General features: G+C 69.1%; 2 protein-coding genes and 1 pseudogene across 10 annotated transcripts in view; 2 read left to right on the top strand and 1 right to left on the bottom strand.

Moving 5' to 3' along the window:
- Positions 1 to 15,773, top strand: part of LTBP4 (latent transforming growth factor beta binding protein 4) — a 39,093-nt gene extending 23,320 nt beyond the window's left edge. For 5 of the 9 annotated variants that reach the window (XM_075122406.1, XM_075122404.1, XM_075122409.1 and 2 more), the window contains 19 exons: positions 2,432 to 2,557; positions 2,723 to 2,848; positions 3,799 to 3,924; positions 4,539 to 4,658; positions 5,226 to 5,351; positions 5,424 to 5,549; positions 5,790 to 5,912; positions 6,308 to 6,439; positions 6,723 to 6,854; positions 7,047 to 7,172; positions 7,412 to 7,555; positions 8,849 to 9,052; positions 9,917 to 9,985; positions 10,444 to 10,572; positions 10,734 to 10,883; positions 11,843 to 11,995; positions 13,163 to 13,609; positions 13,898 to 14,038; positions 14,707 to 15,773. In XM_075122406.1, the coding sequence (XP_074978507.1) occupies positions 2,432 to 2,557; positions 2,723 to 2,848; positions 3,799 to 3,924; positions 4,539 to 4,658; positions 5,226 to 5,351; positions 5,424 to 5,549; positions 5,790 to 5,912; positions 6,308 to 6,439; positions 6,723 to 6,854; positions 7,047 to 7,172; positions 7,412 to 7,555; positions 8,849 to 9,052; positions 9,917 to 9,985; positions 10,444 to 10,572; positions 10,734 to 10,883; positions 11,843 to 11,995; positions 13,163 to 13,609; positions 13,898 to 14,038; positions 14,707 to 14,861 (2,855 nt within the window). In that variant the 3' untranslated portion in view covers positions 14,862 to 15,773. The remainder of the gene's footprint in view (positions 1 to 2,431; positions 2,558 to 2,722; positions 2,849 to 3,798; positions 3,925 to 4,538; positions 4,659 to 5,225; positions 5,352 to 5,423; positions 5,550 to 5,789; positions 5,913 to 6,307; positions 6,440 to 6,722; positions 6,855 to 7,046; positions 7,173 to 7,411; positions 7,556 to 8,848; positions 9,053 to 9,916; positions 9,986 to 10,443; positions 10,573 to 10,733; positions 10,884 to 11,842; positions 11,996 to 13,162; positions 13,610 to 13,897; positions 14,039 to 14,706) is intronic. The other 4 variants (XM_075122405.1, XM_075122407.1, XM_075122408.1 and 1 more) reach the window with 4 other exon arrangements.
- Positions 15,774 to 16,465: 692 nt separating this feature from the next.
- LOC125628484 (HHIP-like protein 1) lies at positions 16,466 to 22,514 on the top strand (annotated as a pseudogene).
- Positions 22,515 to 24,444: 1,930 nt separating this feature from the next.
- KCNK6 (potassium two pore domain channel subfamily K member 6) overlaps positions 24,445 to 26,905 on the bottom strand; it is a 12,197-nt gene continuing 9,736 nt past the window's right edge. The window contains exon 3 of the mRNA XM_048832892.2: positions 24,445 to 25,323. Coding sequence (XP_048688849.1) covers positions 25,085 to 25,323 — 239 coding nt within the window. The 3' untranslated portion in view covers positions 24,445 to 25,084. The remainder of the gene's footprint in view (positions 25,324 to 26,905) is intronic.

Here is a 26,905-nt window from a genome sequence, read left to right as displayed (position 1 = left end):
TGGTCACCTGATTCCTTTGTTCTCCAACCCTTTAGCTCTCACCTTGCAGGGGGGGAAGGGCCCAGGCCATCAGTTGCCAGGAAACAGGGTGTCGGCCATTCTCTGTGTCCAGACTCCTGCACATACCTGCCCTCTAGGGCTCTGCAATGATCATACACCCTTACTCCACCCCCTAGATACTTAAGAACTGCCTAGGGGAAACTGAGGCACCCCCACACTATTCAGAGGAAACATTAAGAACAGTCCCACTTCGTCACATCTCTCTCCCCTTCGAGATCGAACTGAGCGGGGTCACTTTAGCCGGTGACCTGGGGAAGTTCGAAGCCACCAACGTTCCCATGGATGCCCCAGCATCTCTCCCATTCCTTGGTAGGAGTTACACCAGGCCCTTCCAGTTTCATACCCTCCCTTAGGTCAGGGGTGGTCGATAGCACTCGCAGGCCGCATGTGGGAAGGTTTACGCAGCCCATGCCCTTTGGCCACCCCAAGAATGTCTCCCCATTGACCATCACCTTCTGCTCCCACTGGAGGTCCGAGGGGCCTGGCCCCAGGAAACTCCACACAGACATATAGGTTGGGGTCAGGAGTGGGAGCCTGTCCACATCCCCAACCATCTGGCTGACGGAGTCTATGGCCTTGGGACCCAGCAAGGGAGCTAGACACCGGGGCTTTTCCGCAGGGTCCCCCTGGTTCAAATCGCCAGCCTGCTCAAAGGCAGTGAGGTGGGCATCCACACCCCCCCCTCCTTGACCAGGGGCAGCAATTTAGTCTCGAGGTTCCCTGCGGAACTGGCCCCCCGGGATCTATCCCCACTCACCCCGGGGAGGTCCCCTAGGCCTCTCCGCTCCCCCACCGCCAGTTCATGCTGCTGCTGCTTCTGCAGCTCTTTCTCGGGCTCTCGCTGTCTCCCACAGTCCTCTTGCTCTCTCGGTCTCAGCTCCAATCCTGTCTGTCTCGATCCCCCGATGGGGAACCCGATCGTGAAGACCCTCGTCTGGTCGGGGACAGGAGTCTTGGCGATGTCTGGCTCCCACTCCAGCTGCTCCCAGATCCTGCTATAGCCCCAGTTGGGGTCAGGAATCTGTTCCTTAGAGCAGTCATCCTCCTCCAGCTGCACAATTAATTCTGCTTTGGTGAACTTTCCAACGCTCAACCCTCTCTTTCTGCACAGGGTTACAATGTCCTTCTTAAGGAGACGGTGACAGGCCGTCACTCCGCTCTTCCCAAGTTGTTTTGGACTCACAGGCCCGTGTGTTCTCAGCTCCCCACGGTTTCCAGGGAGAACCCCTAGTGTGCCAGTCCTTCTCACTGGTCACACACTCCCAGGGGTTAACCGCCCCCCGAAACCGCTCCTTTCTGAGCCTTCAGCAGGCCTGGTCCTCGGCAATCCCCCTTCGTGTTACTGCTCCCCAGTCACTTACTGCAGGAAGCGCCATCCACGGGGTGCAGTACATCCCACCGCTGCCACCAGTTGTCACGGAGTCCCCGGGCGATGCTCTGGAACTGCTCCCCATGAAGCCAGTCAGGACTCTGGGGCAGTCGCCTTTCTGTGAGCAGCCTGTCTTCAGGACACACAGCTCACCCGGCTTCCACCTTCCTGGGTCTGACCTCGGAGCATTCAGCATCCTCTGCCCCTCCGTGTGCTTCCCCCCAGCGAGTCCGCTCAGGCGGGGCTCCTGGGGAAGCCAGAGGGTCCTGCACCCCAACTTCGCAGTCAGACGTGACTCTCAGCCAGCCAGTAACACAGAAGGTTTATTAGACGACAGGAACATGGTCTAAAACAGAGCTTGCAGGTGCAGAGAACGGGACCCCTCAGCTGGGTCCATTTTGGGGGGCAGTGAGCCAGACAACCACGTCTGCACTTCACTCCATGTCCCAGCCAGCCCCAAACTGAAAACCCCCTCCAGCCCCTCCTCCTCTGGGCTTTGTTCCTTTCCCGGGCCAGGTGGTCACCTGATTCCTTTGTTCTCCAACCCTTTAGCTCTCACCTTGCAGGGGGGGAAGGGCCCAGGCCATCAGTTGCCAGGAAACAGGGTGTCGGCCATTCTCTGTGTCCAGACCCCTGCACACACCTGCCCTCTAGGGCTCTGCAATGATCATACACCCTTACTCCACCCCCTAGATACTTAAGAACTGCCTAGGGGAAACTGAGGCACCCCCACACTATTCAGAGGAAACATTAAGAACAGTCCCACTTCGTCACAGGTGGATCTGCCATGGTCTTCTCCTGCTCCGTGGAGACGGGGGAGGTCAGAGCATGGACCTCAGGAATAAGGCCACGGGGGGGGAAACTGAGGCACGCACAGGGCTTTGTAAAAGTATTGCAAAAATTCCTCCTTTGTCACCGCTAGGGCCCTGGGGCGAGGGGAATGAGTCTCTGACCCCCCCCCCCTCCACTAACACTGCTCTTTCCTCCCCTCTGCCCGAGCAGACATCGACGAGTGTGCCCAGAGCCCCCGCCCGTGCGCCCAGGGCCGTTGTGAGAACACGCCCGGCTCCTACCGCTGCGTCTGCCCCACCGGGTACCAGCCCAACCCCCCTGGCACCAGCTGCACTGGTAACATAGCGCCCGCCAGGGCTGGGCCGTGCCCTCGGTTTGGGGGGCTGGGTGATGCCACGGGGAGCAGACGGGGCTGGGTGGGGCGGTGCCATGGGGGAGGGTCGGGTGGGGGGAAGGAGGTGCGGGGGGACCAGGGGTTCACAGCCCCCCTGTGCCCTGCAGACATCGACGAATGCGCCCAGATCCCCCGCCCATGTGCCCAGGGCCTCTGCGAGAACACGGCCGGGAGCTACCGCTGCACCTGCCCCCGGGGCTTCCGGGCCAGTCCGGCCGGCAGCGAGTGCCTGGGTAGGTGCCCCGCCCCCAGGGGTTCCCCTCCACTGCCCTGCCCCTGGGGGTTCCCCTGCCCCCCAGGGGTTCCCCTCCACTGCCCCGCCTCCGGGGGTTCCCCTGCCCCCCGGGGGTTCCCCTCCACTGCCCCGCCTCCGGGGGTTCCCCTGCCCCCCGGGGGTTCCCCTCCACTGCCCCGCCTGCGGGGGTTCCCCTGCCCCCCGGGGGTTCCCCTCCCACGCCCCCGGGGCTGGTCCAGGGGTTCCCCTCCACTGCCCCACCTCCGGAGGTTCCCCTGCCCCCCGGGGGTTCCCCTCCCACGCCCCCGGGGCGGGTCCAGGGGTTCCCCTCCACTGCCCCGCCTCCGGGGGTTCCACTGCCCCCCGGGGGTTCCCCTCCCCCCCCCGGGGTTCCTGTCCCCTGCCCCCACCCCCTGGCGAGCCCATTTTTGCAGGGAGCCCGGCTGCCGTTCCCCTGGGCACGGGGGCCCTGCGGGGGCTCCCCACCCCATGGCTCCAGGCACAGACCTGAGCAGGGACGGGTGCAGCAGGGCCTGGGGGCGGGGCTTGGGGATCCCCGGGGGGGTCCCATCCCGAGGCCGAGCAGCTCTGATGCCCGCCCTGCGAGCCTGGGCGCTGCGAGAACGTGGCCGGCGGGTCCCGCTGCACCTGTCCCAGCGACTTCCGCCCCAGCCCCGCGGGCACCGAGTGTGTGGGTAAGAGCTGGGCTGGGGGGCGGGTGCAGAGCTGCCCCCGGTGTCTGGCGGGGCTGGGGGCGTGGGGCAGTTGTGACTGGGACAACCTTCCCCCCTGCCAGCACATCCCTGCTGCAGGGCGGGGTGGACCCAGGGGCATGAATCTGTGGGGCCCAGGGCACTTCCCTATGGGGAAGCACGCAGCTTGGGGGCAGCAGGCTGTGCCAGGCAGCGCCCCCCCCCCCCCTCTGTCGCTCGCTCTCTCTCCCCATAGACGTGGACGAGTGCCGGCAAAGCCCACGGCCCTGCAGCTACGGGCGCTGCGAGAACACGCCCGGCGGGTATCAGTGCGTCTGCCCGGCCGGCTTCCGGCTCGACCCCCAGCAGCACCACTGCCAGGGTGAGCTGGGGGCAGGGAGAGGGCTCTGGGGGGGCAGGGAGAGGGCTCTGGGGGGCAGGAAGGGGGGTGGGAGGCATGGAGGGGGGCTCTGGGGGGGCAGGAAGGGGAGTGGGGGGTAGGGCACTGGATGGGATCTGGGGGGCATGGAGGGGGGTTCTGGGGGGGCAGGGAGAGGGCTCTGGGGGGCAGGAAGGGGGGTGGGGGCAGGGCACTGGATGGGGCTCTGGGGGGCATGGAGGGGGCACTGGAGGGGCAGAGATGGGACTCTGGGGGGCAGGAAGGGATAGGTGACTGGAGCCAGGGGGTCCTCTCTTGTACACTGTCGGGGGGCTCTGTGCCTGTCCTGGGGCCTCCGTGGTGCTGCCCAGCGGGTCCGATGGGACCAGCCCCTGGCCGTGCCCCCTGTTGGCAGCGATGCCGGGTGGCCCCGTCCCTAGGGACCCGGCCGGGCTGCCTGGGGCCGGGCCTTAGCCTGGGAAAGCCACGTGGGTGCAGCCCCCGGCCTCTGCTCCGAGCCCCCAGCTGCCCCGGGGTCCCCGCCCGGCCAGGCGGCAGAAGGGGCCCCGGGGGGGACAGGCAGGTCGTTAAGCCCAGGTCCCCGTTCGCCCGCGCAGACATCGACGAGTGCGAGAACCACCTGGCCTGCCCGGGGCAGGAGTGCGTCAACGCGCCCGGCTCCTTCCAGTGTCTGCCCTGCCGGGATGGGCACCGGCTCCATAACGGGCACTGCACAGGTACCGGCTGGCCCCGGCACTGACCCCTGCCCTGGGCCCCTTCCCGGCCCTCCCACCTGCAGGCGCTGGGCCCCCCAGCCTCCCTCCGCGGGCGCTGGCCCCCCCGTCCTTCCCCCCCTGATTTCCCCCCAGCCCTTCCCCCGCAGGCGCTGGGCCCCCCAGCCTCCCTCTGCGGGCGCTGGCCCCCCCCCGCCCTTCCCCCGCAAGCACTGGGCCCCCCAGCCTCCCTCCGCGGGCGCTGGCCCCCTCCCGCCTTTCCCCCCCCCAATTTCCCCCCCAGCCCTTCCCCCGCAAGCACTGGGCCCCCCAGCCTCCCTCCGCGGGCGCTGGCCCCCCCCGCCCTTCCCCCGCAAGCACTGGGCCCCCCAGCCTCCCTCCATGGGCGCTGGCCCCCCCGCCCTTCCCCCGCAAGCACTGGGGCCCCCAGCCTCCCTCCGTGGGCGCTGGCCCCCCCACCCTTCCCCCCCTGATTTCCCCCCAGCCCTTCCCCCGCAAGCACTGGGCCCCCCAGCCTCCCTCCGCGGGCGCTGGCCCCCCGCCCACTCTGACTCTGCCCCTCGCTTGCAGACGTTGACGAGTGTGCGACAGGCTCGCCCTGCGGCCCCCACGGCCGCTGCTCCAACACCGAGGGCTCTTTCCGCTGCCAATGCGGCCCGGGGTACCGGGCGGGCGCGCCGGGGGGCCCCTGCGCAGGTAAGTGCGGGACACGGGGGGGGCCGGCCGGGCTGGGCCAGGCCCCCACCCTGCTGACACCCCCCTTTGCAGATGTCAACGAATGCCTGGAGGGCGAGTTCTGCTTCCCGCACGGCGAATGTCTCAACACCGACGGCTCCTACACCTGCCTGTGTGCCCCGGGCTTCGCCCCTGCGCCAAGCGGCACCGCCTGCCTCGGTACGGGACCCAGGCGTCCGGGGACCACAGCACCTCCTGCGGGGGGATGGGGGAGGACCCAGGTGTCCGGGGAATTCGGTGCCTCCTGCATGGGGACCCAGGCGTCCGGGGACCACAGCACCTCATGCAGGCAGACCGCAGCGCCCCCTGTGGGGGGACCCAGGCGTCCGGGGAGCAGAGGACGGCGTGCGTGAGAGGGGAGGGTCCATCCCGCCCGCTGAGCCGTGTCTCCCTTCGCAGACGTTGACGAGTGCCAACACGGGGGGGTGTGCGAGGGCGGGCACTGTGCCAACACGGACGGCTCCTTCGACTGCCACTGCCAGGCCGGCTTCCGGGCCAGCCCCGACAAGCACGCCTGCCAGGGTGAGACACTGCGTGGGAGCTCTGTGGGGAGGGGGCCGGGGGCCCCGCTTGCTGTGGCTGGTTCCGGCCCCCCCGGGCAGAGCCTGCGCTGCACCCCCCAGATCCAGGCTCGCACATGACATCCCCTGCTCCCGGGGCGGGGGCGGGGGCAGGGCAGGGAGCTGGGCACATGGGGCTCTGCCGCCCCACCCCGTGTTTGGGGTGTTCTGTCCCCTTCCCACTGGGGTGTGGCTAAGCACCGCCCGGACGCCGGGGTCCCGGGACAGGTGCGTCCCGTCCTGCCACCGCTCTGCTGGACTCTTCTCAGCTCCGGGGGGGCGGGGCGGACCCTGGGGGCTCAGCCCAGCGCCCTCCCACCCCTGCCTGTGCCGCTGACTGCCCCCCCCACCCCCCAGATGTGGACGAGTGCCAGCAGTATGGGGGCGCCCTCTGCGGGGCCCAGCGCTGCGAGAACCAGCCCGGCTCCTACCGCTGCGTCCCCGCCTGCGAGCCGGGCTACCGGGCCGGTGCTGCCGGGGCCTGTGTCGGTGAGTGCCGGGGAGGCGGGGGGGTTCATGCCCATGGGCGGGGGGTTCCGGTTCTGGAGCTTTGGGGGTAACGTGCCCTGTTCTCTGGGGGTTGCACTGGGGTCGTAGCTGCTGGGAAGCCCCTGCCCTGGCCATGGAGAGTCCTGGGGGGCTGCAAAGAGTCCTTGCCCCCCAGGGGCACAGAACCAGCTCTGCCCCCCCTTAGGCCCGGGTTGGGCCGAGCTGCCCCCCCCCACATTCCCCCCATGGCCGGATCCTGACGGTGCCTCCCCCCACCCCCCAGATGTGGACGAGTGCCAGGAGTACGGGGGTGCCCTCTGCGGGGCCCAGCGCTGCGAGAACCAGCCCGGCTCCTACCGCTGCGTCCCCACCTGCGAGCCGGGCTACCGGGCCGGTGCTGCCGGGGCCTGTGTCGGTGAGTGCCGGGGGCGGGAGCAGGGGGTGTTTGCCTGGGGAGGGGCCGTGCCGGTGAGTGCTGGGCTCGAGCTTGGAGAACAGGCCATGGGAGTGGGTCCGTGGGAACCGTGGGGGGGTCTGCGGGTGCCGTGGGAACCGTGGCTGGGGGGGCTGCGGAAGCCGTGGTGACCGGCTGTTGGCTGTGTTTCAGACGTGGACGAGTGTGCGAACGGGACGCTGTGCGGGGACCACGCCATGTGCCACAACCTGCCTGGCTCCTTCCAGTGTCTCTGCGACCAGGGCTACGAGACTGCCCGTGACGGGCGCCACTGCCAGGGTCTGGGGGGCTGCCGGGGCCGGGGGGGGGCAGGCCAGGGGTGAGGGGGCTGCTGGGATTCTGGGGGTCGGCCAGGGTCTGGGGGGCTGCTGGGATTCTGGAGGGCTGCCAGGATAGGGGGTGGGGGGTCGGGATCGGAGGGCTGCCAGGGGCAGGCAGGGGACAGGGCGGGTGGGGGAGCTGGAAGCTGGGCCATGGCCCCCCCCGCCCTGCTCACCAGCTGCCCCCCACCTCCCCAGATGTGAACGAGTGTGAGACGCTGCAGGGCGTGTGTGGGGCCGAGCTCTGCGAGAACGTGGAGGGCTCCTTCCTCTGCATCTGCCCCAGCAGCGCCCAGGAGTTTGACCCCATGACGGGGCGCTGCACCCACCCGCCCAGCCCCCGTGAGTGAGGGGGGATGCAGGGAGTGGGGGCAGGCACCAGAGGGAGGGGGGTCAGCTGGGGGTGGGCAGGGAGTGGGGGGGCACGAGGGGAGGGGGGCTGGTGAGTGGGGGGGATAGGGGTGTGATGGGTTCCCCCCGGGGTGCCAATTGGAACTGGGGTACCACTGAGCCCGCCTCACCCACCAGCCTGGGCTCCCTGCACACTGCACTTTACCAGCACACACGGGTAGGGCCACACGCAGCCGCAGACCTCAGCCCTGCATGGCAAGACTCAGCTAAGGACCTGCCCAGCTACTCAGGCGCACCCCGCTCTGGAGGGCAGACCCCAAATTGTACCATCTTGCGCAGCACAGAGATCTGCACAGCGTGAGCTCCTGAAATTCGCCCCCTCCCTCAATGTGGAGAGAGACGCAACAGCTTTGGCCCCTGTTTTCCACACACTGATCTTAGACAAAACAAGTTTATTAATTACAGAAGATAGATTTTAAGTGATTATCAGGGACAGCGAACAGATCACCCAGCAAATAAACAAATGAAGCTTCATGTACTAAAGCGAGGGTGAGAATTTGCTACTCGTGTCCGAATTGTTGATTTAGGCAGCTGGCAGAGATTCTTGAGGGGCAGGCTGCACTTGCTTGCAGCGTGAAAACGCCAGGCGCTCCTTTCGCAGGCTAGAAATCCCTCGAGACTGGATTCAGCCCTTCCCCAGTTCAGTCCTTGCCTCTCCGGTGTTTCCAGGCCTCGTGAAGACCCTGGAGGATGTCACTCCCCTGCCTTAAATAGCTGTGGCATCGCGGGGTCAGTGGAGAAACACGGGTAGCCCAAGGCGGGGTGCAGGACCAGGACACGTGGTCACATGACCCCAGAGTGTCATCCCAGCCAGGAGTCAGAGGCGGTTTGTAGGGTCCCCGGGAAGGCGCCCCGGAGATTAGCCCCTTCTCAGGGCGGCTGTCCCCGCAATGGCCCGTCCCAGCCGTCTGGCTTGGCTGCACCCTGCCTCGCGGGAGTTCCCCGCGGTAAACGCTTGTCAGAGGTGCCCAGACAATCTTCCCAACTCGGATGCCGCAGGGACACCTTCATCCGAACAGGACAATCTGCTCAGCAGGTCGAGACCTTGCCGACGACCCCCCCGCCCCCCCCCCCGGGACCCTCCCATCCCAGACTCGTAGCGTAATTCGACTAGGAAGAACCCGGGGCGTAACTGGGCGGCGTCGCCCCAGGCCAGGTGGGGCCGGGCCGAGGGCCTGGCCTGCCCGTCTCACTGGGGCTTCCCGCCCCCCGCTTGCCTTGCAGCCCAGCGCCCCGGTCGCCTGCCCGCCCCCCAGCCCGAGCCCGAGCCTGGAGCGCCCGTGCGGGACCCCAGCCGCCAGGAGTGCTACTATCAGGCCTGCGAGAAGGTGCTGGCCAGGAACGCCACCCGCCAGGAATGCTGCTGCAGCCTGGGGCACACCTGGGGCACGGCCTGCCCGGCCCAGCCCTGCCCCCACCCGGGCACAGGTACGGGGGGGCCCGGCCCAGCCCTGCCCCCACCCGGGCACAGGTACGGGGGGGCCCGGCCCAGCCCTGCCCCCACCCGGGCACAGGTACGGGGGGGCCCGGCCCAGCCCTGCCCCCACCCGGGCACAGGTACGAGGGGGGGCCCGGCCCTGCCCCCACCACCTTCCTGCCCCTAATCCTGCTCCTCCCCGCCCCCCTCTGCCCCCAGCCCTATGCCCCCCCAGTGCCCAGCCCAGGTCTGGGGGTGGAGCCAGGGCTCAGATCCAGCCTTGCTGTGAGCCCACAAGTGACAGCCCCCAGCACCCTGCCCCACCAGCCCCCCTCCCTGTCAGAAACAGGCGTCGTTCAACCCTCCCGCCCCCCCAAGTCTCGCCCAGCCAGTGCCCGCAGGTTCAGGAGCTGGGTGCTCTCCAGAATCTGCCCTGGCAGCTGGAGCTGGCCCCTCTGTGGCTCCCAAGCCAGCCGGCCCCTGTGCCCGGCCCCGAGCCCCGGCCCAGCATCCCAGATGGGACCCACCCTGCCCCCGCTCACTGTGTCCCGCTGGACAGCCCGGGGGGCTTGCCCCAGTGCCAGTCCCACCCTGGGGCTCATAGGCAGGGGTTCTCTCCCAGCTCTGGGGGGGAGGGGGGCTGGTGGAGGAGGGGGAGCTGGGAGCCAGGACTCCTGGGTTCTCTCCCAGCTCTGGGGGGGAGGGAGGCTGGTGGAGGAGGGGGAGCTGGGAGCCAGGACTCCTGGGTTCTCTCCTGGCTCTGGGAGGGGAATGGGTCCCACGGTTGGAGCGGGGGGCTCCCTGTGAGTGCTGGGGGGCGCCGTGGGATACAGGAGGAGGTTCCCGGTTCTCACGCTCGCTCTCTCCGGCTCTAGTGGAGTATCAGGCCCTGTGCCCCCGTGGGAACGGCTACGCCGCACCAGGACCCCTCGCCGCACTCACAGGTCGGTGCTGCCTGGCGCCCCCTTGTGGGGGTCTGAGTGGGGGGAGGGGTGGGTGGCAGCTGGCGGGAGCCAGGCCTCTGGGTGCTCCTGACTCCCCTGGCCAGCGTCCGTCTCTCTCCAGCCACCGGGGCAGAATTGGGGCGGCCCAGGCCAGCGTTCGTCCCGGCCAAGCTGCCATGGGACCCGCTTCTGCTCTTGTCTGTCCCAGGTCCGAGCTCTGCGTCCCCCCACTGGGCTCCCCGACTCCACCTGCCCGCGCTCGAGTTCAGGCCGCGGGGCTCCTGGTGTCTTTTTGGACCCGCTCTTGGCCCGTCCGTCCCACACCCTGTGACCGACCCCTCCCGTCTCTGCGCTGCCCCCCCCACGGGTCGCGAGGCCAAGTGCAGAGGGAAACTGAGGCAGGCAGAGGACGCCAGACAGTCCCGCCATGGTCAGGCCGTGTGTGTCTCCCCCGCCAGACATGGACGAGTGTGCACTATTCAACACCCAGCTGTGCCGGGGGGGCGTCTGCGTCAACAAGGCCCCCGGCTACGCCTGCTACTGCCCCAATGGCTACTATTACGAGACGCACCACCTGGAGTGCATTGGTGAGACCCCAGCCCCTCCTCCCCCGGCCCCCCAACGCAGCCCCTCTTCCCCCCACCCCAGCCCCCCAAACTGGCCCCTGGCGCAATGGCTGCTGCTCTGAGACGCACCGGCTGGAGGGGCCGTGGGGGCAACGCCGCGGTGACCCCTGTGTCTGTCCCAGATAATGACGAGTGTCTTGACGAGGAGGCAGAGCCCTGCGTGGGCGGGGGCTGCGTGAACACCATCGGCTCCTTCTACTGCGCCTGCACCCCCCCCCTCGTGCTGGACGGGTCCCAGCGCCGCTGCGTGGCCAACGACAGCCAAGCCCTGGGTGAGTGATGCCCCCCCGGACCCGCCCGAACATGGCCTGGGCCCCCCCATATCCTAGGTCCCCCCCCCCATGCTCTGGGGCCCCAGCATTGGCCAGGGCGAGTTTCTCAGTCACCTGGTGCTCAGCCAGGCAAAGGAGCAAGGCTGGGCATGTTGCCGGCCCTGGCTCTGTGGCCCGGAGCCCAACTCTGAGCCCCCCGACACTTCCCCTCTGTTCCCCAGCTCAGCCCCTGCGGGGGGTGGGGAATCTACTTCTTCGCTGGCCGCGAGGCATGGCTGCCCCGGCCGCAGGGGTCCCCTTGTCCATCCGGACCCCACAGTGACCCAGGCTGGTCCAGCCCCCACAGCAGCGCCACCGACCCTGACATCTCCACCCGGCCTGGGAGCAGCTTTAACCCTTCGGAGCCTGCAGGGTCGCCGTCCCCAGTCTGCCAGGCGCCTCCCTCGCCAAAACGTTACCGGCAACTTGCGGGTCGTCCCCCCGGCGCCCACAGGGGAGGGCCAGACAGTCCTTGTGCACGTGCTGAGACTCGGCACGCAGCTCCGGGGGGCTCTCGCACACTCCTTGCACATACAGAGTGACAGGGCACATGCAGGCCCTGGCTCGCTCACAGCACGCTCATCGCACAGCACGGTCAGGCTCACGCGCTCCATCACGCCCATGTGCAGAAACTGATTGCACGCTCATCGCATGCTACTGTCTGGCACACATGCGCCATCACGCCCACATGCGCACACTCATCGCACGCTCATGGCACAGCACTGTTAGGCTCACACGCTTCATCACACCCACATGTGCACACTCATCGCACGCTCATGGCATGCCACTGTCCGGCTCACACGCTCCGTCACTCCCATGCACACACACTCATCGCACGCTCACAGCCCGGCACTGTCCGGCTCACACGCTCCATCACGCACCCCCACCACACGCTCGTGGTCGCACCTGTGTCTCCCCAGACGAGAACCAGGCCGTGTGCTGGCAGGAGGTGGGGCCGGACCTGGTCTGCAGCCGCCCGCGCCTCGACCGGCAGGTCACCTACACCGAGTGCTGCTGTCTGTACGGGGAGGCCTGGGGCATGGACTGCGCCCTGTGCCCCGCCCGAGACTCAGGTGAGGGGCCTGGCCCACCGCCCCTCCCCCGGCTGGAGCCTGTCGGACCTGGGGCTGCGGGGGGGAGCCGGCTCAGTACCCGGGTTGCCGCGGAGGGGCACTGAACGGGCCAGAACCCCCCGTCGCTCCCCAGTGAGTGCTGGAGCCTGGGGTCCCTGCCCCACGGTTCCTATATCCCCCCCAGTGAGTGGCCTCTGGGGGGGGGTGGCCGGCGGCCCTGCACCCTGCAGTGGGGGGCAGCGGGCTCCCTGGGGGTGGCGGCCAGGGGCCCTGCAGTGAGGTGGGGGGTCGGGGTCCCTGGGGGGAAGCTGGGGGCCCTGCAGTGAGGTGGGGGGGTCGGGGTCCCTGGGGGGAAGCTGGGGGCCCTGCAGTGAGGTGAGGGGTCGGGGGCCCTGTGGTGGAAGCCGGGGGCCCTGCAGTGAGGTGGGGGGTTGGGGTCCCTGGGGGGAAGCCGGGGACCCTGCAGTGAGGTGGGGGGTCGGGGGCCCTGGGGGGAAGCCGGGGGCCCTGCAGTGAGGTGGGGGGTTGGGGGCCCTGTGGTGTAAGCTGGGGGCCCTGCAGTGAGGTGGGGGGTCGGGGGCCCTGGGGGGGAAGCCGGGGCCCTGCAGTGAGGTGGGGGGTCGGGGGCCCTGTGGTATAAGCTGGGGGCCCTGCAGTGAGGTGGGGGGTCGGGGGCCCTGGGGGGACGCCGGGGGCCCTGCAGTGAGGTGGGGGGTTGGGGGCCCTGTGGTGGAAGCCGAGGACCCTGCAGTGAGGTGAGGGGTCGGGGTCCCTGGGGGGAAGCCGGGGACCCTGCAGTGAGGTGGGGGGTCGGGGTCCCTGGGGGGAAGCTGGGGGCCCTGCAGTGAGGTGGGGGGTCGGGGGCCCTGGGGGGACGCCGGGGGCCCTGCAGTGAGGTGGGGGGTTGGGGGCCCTGTGGTGGAAGCCGAGGACCCTGCAGTGAGGTGGGGGGTCGGGGGCCCTGTGGTGGAAGCCGAGGACCCTGCAGTGAGGTGAGGGGTCGGGGTCCCTGGGGGGAAGCCGGGGACCCTGCAGTGAGGTGGGGGGTCGGGGTCCCTGGGGGGAAGCTGGGGGCCCTGCAGTGAGGTGGGGGGTCGGGGGCCCTGCACCCTGCAGTGGGGTCCCCTGGGGTCCCGCGCCCCCCAGCGAAGGTCTTTTCCCCCCCAGATGACTTCGAGGCTCTGTGCAACGTCCTGCGCCCCCCGAGCTACGGCCCGGCCCGGCCTGGCCTGGGGCTGCCCTACGAATACGGCCCCGAGTTCGTCCCCGGCTACGGGCTGCCCTACGGCCCCGAGCTGTTTGCCAGCTCCGCGGCGCGGGGCCCCCAGCCTGGCCTGCGCCCCGACTATGACCCCTACGCCCTGGGGGGCTACGCCGGGCGCCACGACTCGCTCTACAGCTCCCCCACCTACGAGGCCGGCGACTTCGAGGACGTGGCCTACGTGGACGCCCGCCCGGAGGAGCCGCCCGCCCCCTACCGGCGGCCTGACGCCCCCCGCACCTACCGGCCCCGCAGCCCCCCGGACCCTGAGCCCGGCCCGGCCTGGAACTACCCCCCCAACCCTGCCAGCCCCTTCCCCGAGCAGCCGGGCCAGGCCAGCGAGACCCACGCCGGTGAGTGACAGGGGGTGTGGGGAGGGGTGCCGGGCAGGGCGGGGCTGGGGGTGTGTGGGGAGGAGCACCGGGTATGGGGGTGCTGAGCGGAGGGGTGCCTGGTATGGCAGGGCTGAGGGAGGGGTGCCGGGCGTGGGGGGGCTGGAGGAGGGGTGCCGGGCGTGGGGGGCTGCTCCAGATCAGGCCGTGACAGCCCCCCGAGAGGGCCCCCTTGGAGCAGGGGCTGGGGGGGGTTAGCAGGGCCCGGCAGGGGTGGGGGGCTGGCGCTGATGCCCTGCTGTCCCCCAGATCGGTTCGAGGGGCTGCAGGCCGAGGAGTGCGGGGTCCTGAACGGCTGCGAGAACGGACGCTGCGTCCGCGTCCCCGACGGCTTCACCTGCCACTGCCATCCCGGCTTCCGGCTGGACGCCGCCCACATGGCCTGCCTGGGTGAGCCTGCCCCACGGCCTGCCCCACGGCCGGCCCCTCCACCATGCACATGGCCTGCCTGGGTGAGCCTGCCCCACGGCCTGCCCCACGGCCGGCCCCTCCACCATGCACAAGGCCTGCCTGGGTGAGCCTGCCCCACGGCTGGCCCCTGCACCACGCACATGGCCTGCCTGGGTGAGCCTGCCCCACGGCCGGCCCCTGCACCACGCACATGGCCTGCCTGGGTGAGCCTGCCCCACGGCCTGCCCCACGGCCGGCCCCTCCACCATGCACATGGCCTGCCTGGGTGAGCCTGCCCCACGGCCGGCCCCTGCACCACGCACATGGCCTGCCTGGGTGAGCCTGCCCCACGGCCGGCCCCTCCACTGCCCACATGGCCTGCCTGGGTGAGAGCCTGCCCCACGGCCAGCCCCCCACAGCCCTGACCCCGTGCCCAGCCCCATGGCCATCCCCTCCCCTACTGTCCCATGGCCTGCCTGAGTGAGCCTGCCCCACAGCCACCCTGCTGGGGTGAGCCCCTGCCCCATGGCCAGCTCCCCCAACCCGGATTCCCTGACCATCCCGCATAGCCCACCCCCTGCCCCCACCAAGCTACCCCAATGTGGCCTGGGTGTGAACGCCCCAGGGACCCCCCCGCGCCCCTCACCCTCTCCCTCTCCTCCCCACAGATATCGACGAATGCTCCGAGGCCGAAGGCCCCCCCGCGCTCTGCCTCAACGGGGGCTGCCTGAACACGGACGGCTCCTACCGCTGCCTCTGCCCCCGCGGCTACGTCCTCACCCCACCCCCCCACTCCTGCATCCCCGCCCGGCCCCAGGCCTGAGGGGCAGCTGGAGAGCCCGTGCCGGGGGGCGGGGGCAGGGAGGTATTTATTGTGTGGCTCTAGGGCTGCCCACCCCCTGGGAACAGGGGGCATGGGCCCCCCGGGGGGGTGAGTCCCCAGGGGTTGGAGCCAAGGGATTCCCCCCCGGGGTGTGAACCCCGGGCCCTTCTGTGCTGAGCCCAGCCTGCCCCTGGGGCTCAGGGAGCGACTCCAGCCGGCAGCACTAGGAGGCTGTTACCCTGTTGTCCTCTCCAGCTGGCTGACCCTGTCGTGGGGGGGGGGTGTCACTGTCCATCCCCGGGGGCCGCATGAGGCTTCTCTCCAGTCAGTGGGCCCCCCCAGCCCCCTCGCCTAGACCCCCACAGCCCTCTGAGGTGATTTGCCCAGCGGCCCACCCAGCCAGGACCCCCAAGGCTCCGGGTGGGGTGACAGGTGTGGGGCTCCCCCCAGAGCAGGATGGGGAGATGGGGGGGCCCCCAGGGACAGAGGGGGTCACAGGAGGCAGGTGGCTACTGGAGGGTGCCTTGGCCAAGCGTACCCCCCGGGGTGGGGTACCCTGGGCCTGTGTGTTGCGGGGCTGGCGTCCAAGTTACTCCTCTTCCCTCCCCTGGGAGAACCAGCCTCACCCTCCCGCATAGCCCTGGGGGCCCCAGCCTGGCGGGAGGGTCTGGGGGGCTCGGGGCCCACTGGTGAGGGACGGGGTTCTCCGTGCACTTGGCCCTGGGAATGGGGCATCTGCCGGCGGCTGGTGGGAAGCGAAGAGTTAACAGCACGTGGCTCCAGGGCGCCCCCACCCCGCTCAGGCCAGCAGCACCCTGGCCCCCCTCAGCCCCGGGGGGTTGCTATAGCTCCCGGCCCCTGGGTCTCGTCTCCCCCCCTTGTTACAGGAATAAAGGTTTTCTATAAAAGGAACGCAGCGTCTGTGCAGTGTTGGGGGGGGGCCGGCGGGGTCATCTCCCCCCATCACTGCCCTTGGCCTCCACCCCCACCCCCCAACCCTTCTTCTGGGGCCGTGGGGCTGGCACCCGGCCCACATGCACGTCCCAGGGTAACGGAGCCTCCCACCCCTGGAGGCCACAGGCATCATCCCCACGTCACAGCAGGGAAACTGAGGCCCAGGGAAGGGATTTGCCAAAGGACAGTGACTCAGTAGCAGAAAAGAACCCAGGAGTTCTGGCTCCCAGCCCCTGACCCCACTGCCCTCCCAGAGCCAGGGATAGAACCCAGGAGTCCTGTTCCCAACCCCCACTCTAACCCCACTCCCCTCCCAGAGCAGGGATAGAACCCAGGAGTCCTGGCTCCCAGCCCCGCCCCCCATTAACCCCTGCACCCCACTCCCTCCAAGCAGGGATTGCTCTCGACGCTCTGTGGAGCCCCCAGGACCCCTCTCCCCGGGCCCAGCCAGCCCCAACGTGCAGCGGGCAGGGGCGCGCGGGGTTAATGCTCCCCCCTCCCGCGCCTCCCGCCAGGCTCACCCTGCTATTACAGCTGCCCCGTCAGCGGGGCGGGGGGACGTGGCCCAGGCCTGGCCCTGGCTCCCCTGCACACGTGTTCCCAGCTGGCGCGGGCAGAGCCGCCCTGAGCCCCCCACGCAGGGCACTGCCATGGGGCCCGGGGCCACAGCACTGGGGGCCCTGCTGCTGCTGCTGGGCCAGGACCCTTGGGTCCTCCCCCACCCCCAGTGCCTGGACTACAAGCCGCCCTTCCAGCCCCCCCAGCCCCTGGCCTTCTGCCCCGAGTACTCGGCCTTCGGCTGCTGCGACGGCCGGCGGGATGCCCAGCTAAGCGCCAGGTTCCAGGTGCTGGGCACCTTCCTGGCCCCTGCCGGCCTGCGGAGCTGCGGGCCCTTCCTGCGTGACCTGCTGTGCCAGGTGAGTGGGGGCCACAGGCCAGGCAGCCCGGCTGGGGGGGGGCCACAGGCCAGGCAGCCCGGCTGGGGGGGGCACAGGCGGTTGCAGGGGTGCTGTGGGGCTGCTGGCATAGCAGGACAGTGGGATGGGGGGGTCAAGGGAACTCAGCCCCTCTCCCGTTTCACCCCCACATACAGACATGGAGGAACCCTGGGGGCCCCGTTCTCGTGCCCCCCATTAGCCTGGGCGGCCCTGTCGGCACTGACTGCATGGGGGGGCCAGAGGGGCACTGGGGGAGTCCCCAAGCTCCCAGCCTGGGGGCCCAGGTTCCCCAGATGTGCCTCGCCCAGCTGCCCTGGGCTCCTGGTGAGGGGGGGCACGTACAGCTCCAGGCACCAGGCCGCATCAGGCTCCTGCCCCACGTGCCCGGAGAGGGAGCCGGGGGGACCCCAGCAGCTCCGTGGGGCACGTGCCCAGCTGGGTGCCCTTGGCACCCCCTCCCCGTGGCTCCAGACGGCTCCGGGCAGTGGCCCAGCCCTCACCACATCCTGTCTAGGCTGGGACATGGGTGACCTCACCCGGCAGCTCCAGCTGGAGGCTACACATTGCGGGGGGACGGGGAGGGTCTTACATGGGCCCATTCCCAGCCTGTCCCAACCCCCCACCCCCTGGAGTTCTGGTCTCGGCAGGTGTCACGGGGTCCCCGGGCCATGCTCCGGAACTGCTCCCCATGAAGCCAGTCAGGACTCTGGGGAAGTCGCCTTTCTGTGAGCAGCCTGTCTGCAGGACACACAGCTCACCCGGCTTCCACCTTCCTGGGTCTGACCTCAGAGCATTCAGCCTCCTCTGCCCCTCCGTGCGCTTCCCACAGCGAGTCCGCCCAGGCGGGGTCCTGGGGAAGCCAGAGGGTCCTGCACCCCAACTCCGCAGTCAGACGTGACTCTCAGCCAGCCAGTAAAACAGAAGGTTTATTAGACGACAGGAACATGGTCTAAAACAGAGCTTGCAGGTGCAGAGAACGGGACCCCTCAGCTGGGTCCATTCTGGGGGGCAGTGAGCCAGACAACCACGTCTGCACTTCACTCCATGTCCCAGCCAGCCCCAAACTGAAACTCCCTCCAGCCCCTCCTCCTCTGGGCTTTGTTCCTTTCCCGGGCCAGGTGGTCACCTGATTCCTTTGTTCTCCAACCCTTCAGCTCTCACCTTGCAGGGGGGAAGGGCCCAGGCCATCAGTGGCCAGGAAACAGGGTGTCGGCCATTCTCTGTGTCCAGACCCCTGCACACACCTGCCCTCTAGGGCTCTGCAATGATCATATACCCTTACCCCACCCCCTAGATACTTAAGAACTGCATAGGGGAAACTGAGGCACCCCCACAATATTCAGAGGAAACATTAAGAACAGGCCCACTTCATCACAGCAGGCCCGGCATGAACACAACCCTGGAGTCCTGAACCCCCGGCCCCGTCCCTTCCCAAAGCTGACCTTAGGCAGCGGGTAACACGGCCCTGCAACCCAGGGGGCTAGGAGCCGGACTCCTGGGTTCTATCCCTGGTTCTGGGAGGGGACTGGGCTCTGGTGGCTTAGGGCAAGGGAGGCTGGGAGCCCGGACTCCTGGGTTCCAGCTAACCCCCTTCCCCTGCCCCACAGGAGTGCTCGCCCTACGCTGCCCACTTGTACGATGCGGAGGACATGAGCTCCCCGGTGCGGGCGCTGCCCGGCCTGTGCCCCGCGTACTGCGCAGCCTTCTGGCTCCGGTGCCGCTCTGTGCTGAGCCTCCTCACCGAGGACCCTGCCAGCCTGGCGCTGGAGAGCGACCACGCCCGCTTCTGCGGCGCCCTGGAGCTGGGCGACCCCAGCTACTGCTACCCGGCGGTGGTGGGCAGCGCGGCGCTGAGCCGGGGGCTGGGCCAGGTGCAGGGGGTGCCCGCGGTTGCCTGCAGCTCTGTCTGCGGGGGGTGGCCAACGGGCTGCGGAACCCCGTGGCCATGGTGCACGCCGGGGACGGCTCCCACCGCTTCTTTGTGGCCGAGCAGCGGGGCTGCGTCTGGGTCTTCCAGGCCAACGGCTCGCGGGCCGCGCGCCCCTTCCTGGACCTGCGGGCGGCCGTGCTCCCCTCACCCTGGGCGGGCGACGAGCGGGGCTTCCTGAGCCTGGCCTTCCACCCCCGCTTCCGTGCCACCCGCACCTTCTACGTCTACTACTCCGCCCGCGCCGGGCCCCACGAGACCATCCGCGTCTCCCAGTTCCGCGCCTCGCCCCACGACCCCAACGCCGCCGACCCCCGCTCCAAGAGGTGAGTGGCCCCCGCCTGGGCACTCCTGGGATAGAACCCAGGCGTCCGGGCCCCCAGCCCCTGCTCCCTTCTCGGAGCCAGGGGTTGAACCCAGGTGTCCGGGCTCCCAGCCCACCCCCACACTTTCACCCACTAGCCCTGGTCCCCTCCACTTCTGAGCCAGCCCCCCTGTCACGTAGCTCCTGCCTCCCCGCTCCATCTGCCCCACTGGTTTGGGGTGCCCCCCCTCACTTCACCCAGCTCCTCTCACCTGCAGGATCCTCCTGGAGGTGCTGGAGCCTGCATCAAACCACAACGGGGGGCAGCTGCTGTTTGGGGCCGACGAGCTGCTCTACATCTTCACAGGGGACGGGGGGCGAGCGGGGGACCCCTTTGGCGCCTTCGGCAACGCCCAGAACAAGTGAGAGCCGGGGCGGCGTTGGGGGGCCCTGGGGCCAGCATGGGGCGTTGGGGGGCCCCAGGGGGCGGCATGGGGCGTTGGGGGGCCCTGGGACCAGCATGGGGTGTTGGGGGGCCCCAGGGGGCAGCATGGGGTGTTGGGGGAGATGCCCCCTTGCAGGAAATTGGGGCGGGGGGGCCTTGATATGTGAGAATTTGGCTCCCTTCTGCCACCTGGTGGCCAAAGCGCAGACCGGCTGGCACCGTGTGGGGCAGGCAGCGCCCCCCAAAACCCTGATTTCCCCCCGCACCCCCAGGGCCCTGAACCCCCCGGCCCAGCCCCTGCCGTGTCTGTTCCCAGCTCCCTGCCTCCCTCCCAGGTCGTCCCTGCTGGGCAAGGTGCTGCGGATCGATGTGGAGCCGGGGGCCGGGGCCCCCCCCGCTGCATCCCGCCCGACAACCCCTTCGTGGGGCAGCCCGGGGCCCGGCCCGAGGTCTACGCCTGCGGGGTGCGGAACATGTGGCTCTGGACAGGGGCGACCCCGTGAGCGGCGCCGGGCGCATCCTCTGCGGGGACGTGGGGCAGAACGAGTGCGAGGAGCTGGACGTCCTCGCGCCGGGCGCCGGGTATGGCCGGCGGGTGAAGGAGGGTTTGCTACGACCCGGAGCGGTGTGCCAATGCATCGCTCGGTACGGCCGCCTCGCGCCTGGGGGCGCCGGGGCCCCACGGGCCTGTCCCCTCCGGGGGGCGGGGAGTGGGGCACGGGGCCTGTCCCTTCTGGGGGCGCCATGGTCCGACAGGCCTGTCCCCTCCGGGGGGGTGGGGAGTGGGGCACGGGGCCTGTCCCTTCTGGGGGCGCCATGGTCCGACAGGCCTGTCCCCTCCGGGGGGCGGGGGGTGGGGCACGGGGCCTGTCCCCTCCGGGGGCCTGGGAGTGGGGCACGGGGCCTGTCCCCTCCGGGGGGCGGGGAGTGGGGCACGGGGCCTGTCCCCTCCGGGGGGGCACTGTCTCCACCCAGGTCAGGGGACCGCAGTGCCAGCACCTTGGGGGCAGGAGAGGGAGGCTGTGTCCAGCCGGGGGTTGCTGCCCCCGATCCCCAGCTGAGCTGCCCTCGTGCCGTGTCTTGCAGACGACGTCCCCCCCCCATATTCGCACCAGCTGGGGCGCTCGGTGACGGGGGGCTACGTGTACCGTGGCTGCCACAGCCCCAACCTGCGTGGCCGCTACATCTTTGGGGACTTCATGAGCGGGTAGGTTGGGCCCCTGGGGCCGGCGTGCTCAGCCGGGCTCAGGGAGAACAGCCTGCTACTGCTGCAGGCTCGTGGGAGCGCTCCGGTAGCACACTGTGGGGCGAAGGGGGGGTTCACACCCTGCTGGTGACCCATGGGGGGCTGTGCGGGCACATGGCCATGGCAACAGGACTAGCCATGGCCCAGAGGGGCTATGGGGCTGCCCTCTAGCTGCGCTCAGGGCATCTCCCTGTCCAGATGCCCCCCCGGCCCCGGGAAGACTCTGCCTTGGGGGGGACGTGTGGGGTGGGGAATGTGGCCGGGGGAGCAATACAATGTCTCCCCGGCTCCTATGGAAGGGAGTGGGTACAGCCCCCCCATGGCACCGGTGGGTGGGGTGGGGCACAGCCAACCCCATCCCCACGGCTCCGTCTCCCCCAGATGCCTGATGTCGCTGCGGGAGGAGGCTGGCTCCGGGGACTGGCACTACAAGGAGCTGTGGGCCGGCCAGGGCCAGACCTGCGCCTTCCCCGGCCTCCTCAACCACTACGTGCCCCACATCATCTCCTTCGCCGAGGACGAGGCCGGTGAGCGGGTTGGGGGGCCCAGGCAGGCCTGGCCCAGGACGCGCCGGGACCCAGAACCCAGGCAGCCTAGAGCCATGGCTCCACCAGGACGCCTGGGTTCTCATCCCAGTGCTGGGAGGGGTCTGGGGTCCAGTGAGGAGAGTGGGGGTGGGGGACTGGGAGCCAGGACTCCTGGGTTCTCATCCCAGTGCTGAGTCTGGGGTCCAGTGGTGAGAGTGGACGGGGTGCTGCTGGGAGCCAGGACACCTGGGTTCTCATCCCAGTGCTGGGAGGGGTCTTGGGTCCAGGTGGGAGAGTGGAGAGGGTGCTGCTGGGAGCCAGGACGCCTGGGTTCTATTCTCGTTGCTGCCTCTCGCTTGTGGCCTTGGGCAGGCCCCACCCTCCTGTGCCTCAGTTTACCCAGTTGCGCCTGATGGGAGCACTTGGTGGCCAGGCACTAACCCCGCTGTCCCCGCAGGTGAGCTGTATTTCCTCTCCACGGCCATCCCTAGTGCAGCAGTGCCAGCCGGGATCTTGTACCAGATTGTAGACCCCTCCAGGTACCCACTGTTCCACCCCTTTGCCCGCTGGCCCTGGCAGCTTTATGGGCAAGGAGTTGCCCCGTCTCGGTCCGACACAGCTTGGCTGGCTCCCAGGGTGTGGGGTGGGGGCTGTGCATGGGCCCTGGCCCCTGTGCCCCCGTAACAGGCATCTCTCCCCACAGGCGGGCGTCCCCTGGACCGTGCGGGATCAGCCCTGTGCCCGTCCCTGTCCAAGGGAAGCTGGTCCACTTCCGCCCATCACAGAGTGAGTGTGTGGGGCAGGGGGGCACTGGGGGCCGTAGGTCACCACTGCAGCTGGCTGAGGCCTCTGGAGAGCTGCTGGGCCATTGGGGTGTGGCAGGGGGGCAGCGGGGTGCTGGGAGTGGAGTGGGGACCATAGCTTAGCACAGGTGGTGTGGGGGAGCTAGGACTCCTGGGTTCTATCGGCGCCGACTCACTGCGAGGGGCAGTTCTGCCCGTGTGTTCTTCTGTATATGGGGGATAAACGTGTCGGGGGTGAGGCAATCCGGGGGGGGCAGAGCTGTATCCCAAACAAGCCCCCCTCCCCTTTCCTGTTTCAGAATTCATCACACCGGCCCCGCTGCCCACAGGGACCACCCCACTGCCTGGCACCGGCTCAGAACCGACAGGCACAGCTGGCCCCCCCATGGTGCCTGTCACCCGCCCCCCAGGCCTCAGCCCCCACTACCAGGCCCAGAGCCCCCTGCAGTGCCCTCGGCCCTGCCCAGCCCAGCTGTAGCTGCCAGGCCCCCAGCGCACCCGGACTCTGGGGTGCTGCAGGTGTTTCCCACACCCCGGCCAGGGCCGAGCCTGCCCCCCACCACCCCCAACTGGTACCAGCAGCTGCTGGAGCGCCTGGGGGCCAACAGCAGCCCACGGAGCCGCGCCTACTGGCCCCCCCGCACAAGGCCACCCTCTCCAACCCACAACCCCCCCCTTTCCTCTAGCCCCCACCTCCACCCCAGCACGGGGCCGCCCCCCACAACCCACCCAGCATCCAGCCCCCACTGGCCCCCCAGCACAAGGCTGCCCCCCACAACCCACCCAGCATCCAGCCCCCACTGGCCCCCCAGCACAGGGTCACCCTCTCCAGTCCCCAACCCCCAGCTGCCCCCCACAACTTTGCCATCCCCTGCCACCCCTCAACCCCCCAGGCAGGAGGCTGGGCACCACCCCAGGAAGATGGGGCCCCAGAGGCGGCTGGGTGCAAAGGGCCCCGCCCGGCAGCTGCCCCCTGGCACAGTGCGGCTGGTGCACAGGGGCGCAGGGCCCGGGCGGGGCCGGCTGGAGATCCTGGTGGGGGGCCAGTGGGGCACAGTCTGCGCGGGCGGGCGGCCGCTGTGGTGTGCCGGCAGCTGGGCTACGGGCAGGCGCGGAGGGTGGCCCGCCGGGCGGAGTTCGGGCAAGGGGCCGCGCTGCCCATCCTGCTGGAGTGCCGGAGCGCCCCCCCCGGGCAGCACAACTGTGCCCACAGCGAGGACGTAGGGGTGGGGTGCGGGAACCGGGAGGGCCAGGGGCTGCCCAGGGGGAGCCGAGGGGGCCAAGCCCTGTAACTTCTGCCTCCTTCTTGCCCTCTGCGCTCTGGTGGGGGGAGGGGGGAGACACGGACAGCCAGGGTTGGGGGCTGGGCTGGTCCCTGCCACCCCCATCCAGCTCAGCCCCCTACTCCCCCCACAGCTTCAGGGACTTGGGAGCCACATGGCCCAGAGGCCCCCAGGAGCAGCTGCTCAGGGTTCCCGTTTTCCTTTTACAGCAGGGGGTTTAAGAATGGGGGGGCTTCTCCCCCCACTGCTGGGCTGGGAGGTGTCGGTTCTGGCGGGGGGGGGGGCGGGGAGTCAGGACTCCTGGGTTCTATTGTTGGCTCTACCCTTGCCTTGAGCGCCGGGCCAGGGCGGGGTGAGGGGACAGAGGGCACAATACCACGCCACTGGCTCCTTCCAGCAATGGTTTATTCAGACTCCTGGTCCCCATCTTTCCCGGGGACCATTTGCCCTCCCAGCCACCAGGAACAGCTGGCACACACAGGCCTGGGGGCGGGGGGGGATTCCCAGGGGCGAGTGCTTGAGCCAGGGACACAGGGGTGTTTGCTCCACGTCTCCCCCCACCCTAGGCTGATTCCCGGGCTGGCAGAGGGCGCTGCCCCGCGACACCCCAGCGGGGCTGAGGGGCAGCTCTTGGCGGCATGGGAGGGGCCATCACCCCCCATGGGCAGTGCCCGTCTTGCCACGCTCCATCCTGCACCTGGCGCCACAGAGGGGCAGCAGCTTCCGGCTGCGGGCCCTGGCAGATGCCTGCAGTGGGGGGCAGGCACATGCGGCAGCCCCAGACCCCTCCCTGAGCAGCGCCAGGCAAGACCCCATGACGGTTCAACCCGGCTCATTAAAGGGTTTGCATGAAAGGGATCCTGGCAGAGCCCAGCGGCTGTGCGGGCGGGGGGGGGTCCTCTCCCCTCCCCCCCTGCAGGGGGACCCCCACCCCTGCTCCTCCTGGGCAGCACGGCCTGGGGCTATGGCCTGTGCTGGGCAGAGCCACGGGCAGGAGGGGCAGGCAGCTCCGCCAGCTGGGAAGGGTACAGAGCGGCTGCCACCGCATCATAGCTGGGTCCCCCCATGCCCGGGGGGTGGGACACGGGGTCCCCAACCCAGCACACCTCCCCGCCCCCTCTGGCTCCTGCCAAAGCACCACAAAGCCTCCCCCCGCCCCTCCCCGCCCCTCCCCTCCCCAAAGGCGGCACCTCGCTGGTCCTGCCGGGGTCCCCGCTCCTGGGGCTGGGGTCTCTGGCACAGCTGCACAGACAGCTGGGCCCCCCAGGGAAAGGGGCTTTTCCCTCCCTTGCGGGTGCCCCATGACATGCTGCCCCTTGCAGGGGGGCTCCGAGCTGGTGGGAGTGGAGGGGTAGAGTTTTGGGGGGCAGGAGGGGCATTGCCCCCAAGCCTCAGGCATGCATGGAATCACCCCCCCACATATAAAACTCAAACTAGACCTGGCCAGGCCCCAGCTCAGCCCCACACACAACCTGTCACCTTCACCCCCTCGGTCAGCCAGAGCCCGTGGCGCCGGGGGGGCTGGCCCAGGCTGGGCCCCCACAGCCGGCTCCATGGCCCAGGGTCCCCAGCATGGCGGGGGTGAGTCTGGGAAACAGGGCAGGTCCCGGCCACCTGCCCCGCGATAAAACCTGGCGAACGGCCCCTGAAAACGGGGGCGCGCTTATTAAAACCCTGTGCGAGCTCCCCCCGCAACGTGCGGACAGGAGCCGCGTCAGCCGCCGGCACGGTCCCCGCGGGGAGCTGCCCCGGGAACGCAGCCCCCTCTGCAGCCCCCTCCGCGGGCAGGGCTGACGCTATCGGCTGATGGAGGCGTAGTTGGCTCGGCTGCCCGTGTTGAGCTGGGCGCTGGCAGGTGGCGGCTTCTCGCCCTGGGCCGGCTCCTCCGGCGGCCCCTCGGGCTGCAGGATGGGCTCCTGGTCGCCGCAGCGAGCGGCCGGCAGCAGGAAGAGGTCGGTGAGGCCGTGCAGGTCGGCCGCCTTGTGGAAGGTCTGTAGAACCAGCAGCACGGCCATCAGCCCCAGCAGCAGGTACACTGGGCGAGAGCGAGGGGGCGTCAGCCACTGCGGGGACCTGGGGGTCAGCCCCTGGAGCTATAGCGGCATTGCGCCCCAGCTGTGCCTGGCAAACGCCACCCGGCAGGGCCAGGCCCCACCCCACAGCAAGTAGGGAATAGAACCCAGGCATCCTGGCTCCCAGCCCCCCTGCTCTAACCACTAGTCCCCACTCCCCTCCCAGAGCCGGGGAGAGAACCCAGGCGTCCTGGCTCCCAGCCCCCCTGCTCTAACCACTAGTCCCCACTCCCCTCCCAGAGCCAGGGAGAGAACCCAGGAGTCCTGGCTCCCAGCCGCCTTGCTCTAACCCACCAAACAGCAGTGTACCCTAGGTAATGTTCAGGATGTAGCCGTCCCCACGGGGCACCAGCCCAGCTGGCTTGAAATGACTCTAATAGACACACCGATGCTGCACCCAAGTCTCCCCAGACTGTGCCCTGTGGGGCTACTGGGGCCCCCTCTGCCCCCCCCAGGTACCTGCCCCCTAGACACCTGTGACAAAGTGAGGGAGGGGGTGTGACGAAGTGGGACTATTCTTAATGTTTCCTCTGAATAGTGTGGGGGTGCCTCAGTTTCCCCTAGGCAGTTCTTAAGTATCTAGGGGGTGGGGTAAGGGTGTATGATCATTGCAGAGCCCTAGAGGGCATGTGTGTGCAGGAGTCTGGACACAGAGAATGGCCGACACCCTGTTTCCTGGCAACTGATGGCCTGGGCCCTTCCCCCCTGCAAGGTGAGAGCTAAAGGGTTGGAGAACAAAGGAATCAGGTGACCACCTGGCCCGGGAAAGGAACAAAGCCCAGAGGAGGAGGGGCTGGAGGGGAGTTTCAGTTTGGGGCTGGCTGGGACATGGAGTGAAGTGCAGACGTGGTTGTCTGGCTCACTGCCCCCCAAAATGGACCCAGCTGAGGGGTCCCGTTCTCTGCACCTGCAAGCTCTGTTTTAGACCATGTTCCTGTCGTCTAATAAACCTTCTGTTTTACTGGCTGGCTGAGAGTCACGTCTGACTGCGAAGTTGGGGTGCAGGACCCTCTGGCTTCCCCAGGAGCCCCGCCTGAGCGGACTCGCTGTGGGAAGCGCACGGAGGGGCAGAGGATGCTGAATGCTCCGAGGTCAGACCCAGGAAGGTGGAAGCTGTGTGAGCTGCGTGTCCTGAAGACAGGCTGCTCACAGAAAGGCGACTGCCCCAGAGTCCTGACTGGCTTCATGGGGAGCAGTTCCAGAGCATCGCCCAGGGACTCCGTGACAACTGGTGGCAGAGGTGGGATGTACTGCACCCCGTGGATGGCGCTTCCTGCAGTAAGTGACTGGGGAGCAGTAACACGAAGGGGGATTGCCGAGGACCAGGCCTGCTGAAGGCTCAGAAAGGAGCGGTTTCGGGGGGCGGTTAACCCCTGGGAGTGTGTGACCAGTGAGAGGGACTGTGCAGTAATGGGGTCCCCCTGGGGACTGCAGTGAGCAGTCTCAGGGGCGGAGGAGTCTGCAGCTCGACCCTGGCAAAGAGGTGGTGACCTCGAGAAGGGCTGGCACACTAGGGGTTCTCCCTGGAAACCGTGGGGAGCTGAG

Source organism: Caretta caretta, chromosome 23, assembly GCF_965140235.1.
Source record: "Caretta caretta isolate rCarCar2 chromosome 23, rCarCar1.hap1, whole genome shotgun sequence".
Taxonomy (NCBI): domain Eukaryota; kingdom Metazoa; phylum Chordata; order Testudines; family Cheloniidae; genus Caretta; species Caretta caretta.
Note: the sequence above shows the minus strand (reverse complement) of the source record. Positions and strands in the feature narration are given on the sequence as shown.